At 39.7% G+C, this 6,812-nt stretch overlaps 1 protein-coding gene across 1 annotated transcript; it reads left to right on the forward strand.

The window, feature by feature from the left end:
- Positions 1 to 1,499: 1,499 nt before the first annotated feature.
- Positions 1,500 to 5,073, forward strand: LOC140931824 (prostaglandin D2 receptor-like). The gene is made up of 3 exons (XM_073381551.1): positions 1,500 to 1,907; positions 2,477 to 2,977; positions 4,735 to 5,073. The coding sequence occupies exons 1-3, from the start codon at positions 1,605 to 1,607 to the stop codon at positions 5,071 to 5,073; spliced, it is 1,143 nt and encodes a 380-aa protein (XP_073237652.1). The 5' UTR covers positions 1,500 to 1,604.
- Positions 5,074 to 6,812: the final 1,739 nt, after the last annotated feature.

Consider the following 6,812-nt stretch of genomic DNA (forward strand, 5'->3'; position numbering starts at 1 on the left):
TGAACTCATTTACTTAAGTGTCCCGAGACAAATGTCTAAGAAAACTCTGCAATCCAAAGTAATTATTTCACACAAATCATTCATCGAAGAAAGAAAAATCATCAAGACACCAAAAAAAGTTTAATTGAAAGTTGCTGAAGTTGCAATGTGATTTCTTGCTATTTCTATTAAATTTGCTAGAAATGATTTGGGCTGACTGCGTTGATGTGTCATTCAGTTCTGTTTTTCATTTTGCCTTCTTATAAACCCTAAGGAACATGAGGTGTCAAGATTAAACAAACTTGGTCCTCATGTTTTCAAAGATGACGTTTTTAATTTAGCCCTCGAATATGCAGTTGATTAACAGCCGGATCCTCGTTAGACGACTGAAAAGTCTTATTGTCTTAAGATATTCTGACAGTATAATTATTTTTTCCAAAAAAGCCTTTTTGTAAGACCTTGAATAGTAATGTGTTGGTTTTTACGTTTGGGTGTTGATTCAACTAAACCGTCTCATGATGACCCATTTAGTAGGACCAACATAAATCAGCTCCTGTGGAATCATTAGGTTGTTTCTGAGCTGGTTTTCTTTTTAGGCCAATACAACTGTATTCCCGTTAACAAATTTCTACTAGTTCCTTCCCTCAATAGAAGAATTGACCATGCTCACGGACTGTACTGTATGTATCAGTTAATATTACTCAGTGACAAGCTTTCATGGTACCTGTATTACGCGCTTGAAATGATTGGGTGTTTGAGTTAATGCAGCTGCTATGAGTGTAAATGCATCTCAAATTTACTCTTGGAAACTAATATGCATCAGTTGTATGTGTGTTTGGCCGTGGAATCCGCATTTTAATTGAGTCTCGGACAACGAAGCCGAGCAAGTTCCCTTAAGTGAAAGTGTCTTTTTAGTGGAAAGTTCCATCAAAACAAGGTTTGTAATAATTTTAGACTTTCATTGCTATACTTCCTCGTTGATTTAACTTGGCAACTTCTTGTGAGTGCGTATTTAATCAATTTAGAACATAATTTCAACGTTTACGCCAACTGAAGCCGCCGAAAAGTGATGATTGCTCATACTTTTACTTCTTTTAAAACAGTCTTGAGTTTTGTGAACCTTGGCCCGGGACCAATTTACTTCTCGCTCTCCAATTGAGGGGGGCGGAGGTGGCCTTTCCCAAGATTATGAAAGAGTCGATATCATGGAATTTCTTCTACTTCCTCTCATTATATATCTCAGCAAGAATATTTAAGGATCAGTAAGAATCAAACCGCAAGGCGCTGAAATGACTCTTTTATCATGAAACTATCACGGAGAAAAAATAAAATTCAAATTTTCTTCACATAGAAACGAAAGAAAACCTTTAAAGCACTTTTCAGCACCGTTCATCAGTAGAACTTGATGACTGAAAAAAAATCGTTAAATTGACTGTTTTTTGACGTTTTCTTTTTTATTATTCATGATTTATTGCCAGCTTTGTGGTGCAAAACGAGACCTGTTATAGACCGAGCCAAGATTCAAGTTCTTCTTCATCGATCTATCGAAGTTGTTCTAAGAAATTTTTTAGTGGAGTTAGCGTTTTCTATTTCTGCCGACAAAAGATAAATATGAACTAAGAAAAATGGCCGTACTAAACGCCACTCAAAACACACAGCACACAAACTCCTCAGCTGAAAAAATACAAACAGACACGGCAAATTTAATAATTGGAGTGGTGTTACTCGGGAGCGCTCTCATTGGATGCAGTTTGACGCTTTTAGTCCTGGGAAAAGATTTCTTCCTTGGTAAAAACCCTCCTTCCGTATTGGTTAGTGCACTGGTTTGGGTGGATTTCATTGGCGCTTTTTCAACGGCAGTTCTTGTTTTCCACGGCTATGTCCAAGGACCAGAATGGATCATGTATTCTCCCCAGTGTACCTTACAGGTTTGTCAGTAGTATTGAGAATATGCATACAAAATGCTCAATGATAATAAAATAATTATAAGTTCTTATCTCAGCAGCCAGCTTGATTAATTACGAACCTCGACGTTAAGCCACAATAGAAAGTTTAAGCTTCACGTATACGACAAACGGCAAACGTCAGATTCAAATTGAGAATTTCTGAAAATAAAAAATTGCCTGAAACACTAATTCATGCGTAGAAATAATTAACAGTAAACGACAAGTAAAATGGGCCACGAGGTAAAACTTCGCGTTTGCCGTTGGACGTAAACGTGACGCTTAACCTCTGTAATAAGGGATTGGGACGAGACGACAAAAGACGTCATTTTTTTTTCTCGGGCTTACGTCCTCGTTTATCTCGACTTGAGTGCTTACACTAATAGGTTTCGCGTGTAGTAACTTTGCATAGAAAAATAAGACTACTTTCAGTCTACAAAGGCCCCTCTTCGTTTGTTTCCTTCCTCGTATTCCCCAGCCTCTGTTTAAAGCAAAATTTCTTTACTAGAATACTCATGCTTCAAATCTAAGATAATTTCAACTTTTTTTAACAGGGATTCTTCTCGACAGCATTTGGAATTTCTTCAGGCGCCGTTGTAACTTTTATGTCTTTAGAGCGCGCAGTGTCGCTTCACAAACCGTTTTTCTACAAACAGCATGCCACACCGTGCCTTGCTCGGGCTTTTTGTATATTTATCACGCTATTCTGTGTAACATTATCAGCTCTTCCCTTCGCTGGGGTTGGACGATACATGTTAAGCAAAAGCTCCCGTTTCGTCTGTCAGTTCGATTGGTTTCCCGAGGATTTATCAGGCACAGTTTATATCCTTGCCTTAGGAACGAGTGGAGCCCTTCTTATCTTTCTTATGACTGCTTCAAACATCTTTGTGTTCGTCATTGTTATAAGAATCAGGAGGCAAATGTCAGCAGTTTTGCCGTGGGGAGAGAATGCGAGGCGCCACAGGCGGCGAGGTGCCTTCCGACTGGAGGAGCGCATGGCAAAGTTTGTGGCTCTCGTTTCCGTTGTTTTTCTCGTTACTTGGTTACCAGTGACGGTAAGCAAAGGTGCATTTATACTTTAATTTATACCAAAAAGCGTTTATATTTATTTATCTATTTATTTATTTATTTATTTATTTATTTATTTATTTATCTTGAGACTAGAGAAGAAGAGCGCCCTCCCTCGTGCAAGAGACATGGCATGTTAGCAGGCTACGCTGAACTCTGAAATCAAGTCTGGTTTCCTGATATACGGACTGACGTGGGTTATAGGTCATACAATTTGCGAATAGCTCATCAAAATGTGTTCCAGTGAACAAATTTCTGCGTCAAGCAGAAATCTTGATTTATTTTCAAGTAAACTTATCTAACTGGATTCTAATTAGATCAGGTTTAAAATAATTCGGTAATTTCGATTAAATTATTTGCCTCTTCAAGATTCTTCTTGAAATTAACGATGATGGCGAGTTTCCAGAAGACCACTTTCAAGACTGGTGATATAATTATAAAGTGGTATTCGACTACGAACACGCTTCAGACTCAAGGATCTGGTTTGCCGCTTTGCGAGCAAAATTGATCGGTTTATTCTGCAAAAGATGAACTGCTTACCCTTCAAACTAGCAGCGCCTACATGTCGTCGGTTGATTTCAATTTGATGACCGCTTTCCTTGTTCCAGTTGTTCGAGGGCTCATTAGCGCCAACCCAGGGGAAAAAGCTAAATCCGTGTTTCTTTTGTTCAAACGCATTTTCTCTATTTTTAGAGCATCAAAAGGTAGACCTATTAACAATTACCGGTAGACTGAGTTTGCTTTTGAAGCTTTCACATCTGAATTCCAAATTTCGCCAAACCCTGGGTTATCTTAACAAAGCCTTGAACAACCCGGCCCAGTTGCAGCAAGTTTTAATTGGCTGTCATACTACTTCAAAAAGAACCTGGAGCACTCTGACGTGACACAAAAAGATGGCAGTGACAGATTACGGTCTAAGCCGCCCTTGCGACCACTCTCGTAGGTGACCAGCTCTAGTTGCGACCACCTTTGTGAAACCCCGTTTGAACTGTGACTTAAACTTTGTAATCAAAAGCTTTCGTTAGCAACCGCTCCCGTTATCGACCGCGACCACTTTTAGGGTTGCCTAACTGGACTTTTTCTTCGTTTTTACGCCTTAGCGTAAGCGACCACTCAGAGTGTTATTCAGATAAATCAACACTTTACTGAAACTGCATATACTGCGCTAATGGTCTAAAAAATTGGGCGTAAAGTTTGACCGTGTCCATATCAGCTATAACGGCTCTCATTTAACAGTAATTCCTTTTTTTCTTTTTTATGAATTATTAATGAGTCTCTGAAGCCCTCTTAAGCGACCACTCTCTATTGTTTTACCTTGCTGTCGCTTACGCTAGCTCATTCTCGTAAGCGACCGGTTCTATTCACGGCCACTTTGATTGCATTCACATGGATGCCGTTTTTTTTTCTTTGCAACCCAAGGGCATTATTTTTAACTCAACGCCGAAAAAATGCAAAAATAGTGAAGGGTTTTTTAGTATCATATACGGTCTTGGCCAGGCATTTTTGACAGAAACCTAAAAGTTTTGTTTAAATATGCGCTGAAACATGCTTCGTAAACATCAACGTTTCTTGGGTGCATGCTCTTCTTCAGAGGATTAAAAGCAGCGTTGTGGACGCAGTCTGGTCCATTCCTACGATCTCCTCACCAGTTCAACTGTAGGCCCAGGGCGCGAGTCGTTTATTATTTAACTTATTTGTTTTTCGTTATTATTCTTTTAATTCTTTTTTATTCTTTAATTTTCAGATTCGTCTGTTCTGTAATGTATTTCGGGTGTATCCTAGCAACGGCCTTGACAGCCTCTCCCTCAAACTTGTGGTTGCTAATTTCCTTTTAGATCCATTCACTTACGTTCTGTTCAAGAAAAACTTCAAAAGAAACTTAAAACAATCCATCACCGAGCTAACTGAATTCATTGGGGACGGCAGTTTTAGTCAAAGGCTTAAAAAACAAAGCAGCCGTAATAATAGCGGAAACAAAAAGGGAAATACATCTGGAGTTCGTCACGGACAGTTTGCAAAGACATCAATGTTTCAAGATGACAAACCAACCATGCGTACTCTAAATCTTGACACTGCGGCATAACGCTTAACTTGGAAGCATATAACAAAGTCAGTCATCTTGGCTTATTTAGGAGCTCCCACATCTGGCGACTCATTCAGAAAATCGCTATGGCGATCTCTACTACAGCGGTCGTGAATGCAGAGTCCTGGGGAGAGAACGTCAGCGTAGCCCGCCAAATTTCAACTTTATGCAAGCGGCGTCCAAAGAAAGACTACGGTCCTTCTCGCTCATCGATTTCGCTGTAAGCAAGTGGTAATGACCTCCTTTAGAGAAGCAAGAGATGTTATTTTTCTCTCTTATCATCAAGGATTAATCAGTGATGAGGCGTTTCAGTTGATGCTGTATGATTCGCACAAGCCTCAAAACCTGGATTTGCCATACGACTTGTACATACCCGTACACAGCGTTTGGCCTCGGTTAAGGATAAGAATTTTTTTTAAAGTGGAAAAACGCAGGGAAGCACGTAATTACTGAAAAGCCAGAAGTGTCAAATACCTTTTTTGATACAGTGAAAAACAATCTATGATAGGGTTTAAGACCAGTGATTGTAAAACATAGAGAAAAAGTCGACTTTTTTCTTCACGTAGTAGCGACTACGCCTCAAGACATGTCGTCATGTTGTAGGATTTAGCGCTACGGCGAAAGGTCATTTCCAAGGATGCGCACTGCGTGGTTTTTGGACTTTTATATTCTGGCCACCGTAGTAGAAGTCATCGTAGCGATTTGCTTAAAGTCCCTAACGGCCTGCTCCAGGCTCCAAGACTAGATTAGAGATAGTGAATGGGGAAGTTTATCGAGGAAAGTCGCGCGAAACCGTTTGGGAGCTGGACAGAGACGAGGATGTCTACCTCATTCCCCCACTCTCCCTCTTTCAGTTTTTCCCTTGCTGTTTCCTCGCTATTTTTAGCCCTGTATCCTGTTTACAAGCTATTTAGTGCCCGTCCTTATTCACAAGGGAATTTCTCGTAAGTGAAGAAGTTATCCTTGCATGCGACAATCACAGCTTAGTGTTTTGAGTCGATATTTCTATGTTACACTCAATTTGGTGGCGGTTAAAACTGTTTGAATTTCCATAGATCTCGTAACAAAGCTTCTCTAAGCAATCTGCGAACCACCTGAATCCCAGAAAGGAAGGACTAGGTCGTGGTTTAACAGAGTTGAATATTCAACCAAATTTAGCAGGTGCCCTAAACACATACTGTAGCATTGGGTAACAACATTGGTTTAAATAATGGCCTGTTTACATGGAGGTGTGAGACCTCAGATAGGTGAGGTCACATGTAGCGGGTCACCTCACTTAACATGTAAACGTGATCAAACTAAAATGAAAGATTATATGGACAGGCGGGTTACCCCACCTTAGCGGATTACCTCACCTACCTGGGTCCCCCACCTCCATCATGTAAACAGGCCCTAAGATGAGCGGGTTCTGAACACCTTTTTATGGCCACCATGTATTGTTTTGAAACACCAACATGGCGGTGGTGGCGTCATGTGGAAAGGCTCTGTACGCAACTGGCCAACTAGACTTTCACCGAATATACTCTGATTTTTATCCCCAAGAATTTTAATCAGTAAAGTAGTTAAGATAGATGTTATAAATAAATTTATGGAACACGCTTTTAATTAATGAAATGTGTCTTATGCCTTATTTCAATGAAATATGAGAACTACAGAAAAAAAAAACTATTCATTAAATTTCGTATCAATATGGACTGAAGGAACGAGGCTAAATAAACATTGTCATACAAGGTGATTTA

The sequence above is a fragment of the Porites lutea genome, chromosome 1 (assembly GCF_958299795.1).
Source record: "Porites lutea chromosome 1, jaPorLute2.1, whole genome shotgun sequence".
Classification (NCBI taxonomy): Eukaryota; Metazoa; Cnidaria; class Anthozoa; order Scleractinia; family Poritidae; genus Porites; species Porites lutea.

Coding starts and splice junctions, on each gene's coding strand:
- LOC140931824 (XM_073381551.1), top strand. CDS start 1,605: ATGGCCGTACTAAACGCCACTCAAAACACACAGCACACAAACTCCTCA. Junction 1,908..2,476: donor CTCCCCAGTGTACCTTACAG/GTTTGTCAGTAG, acceptor TTTTTTTAACAG/GGATTCTTCTCGACAGCATT. Junction 2,978..4,734: donor TTACTTGGTTACCAGTGACG/GTAAGCAAAGGT, acceptor TTTAATTTTCAG/ATTCGTCTGTTCTGTAATGT.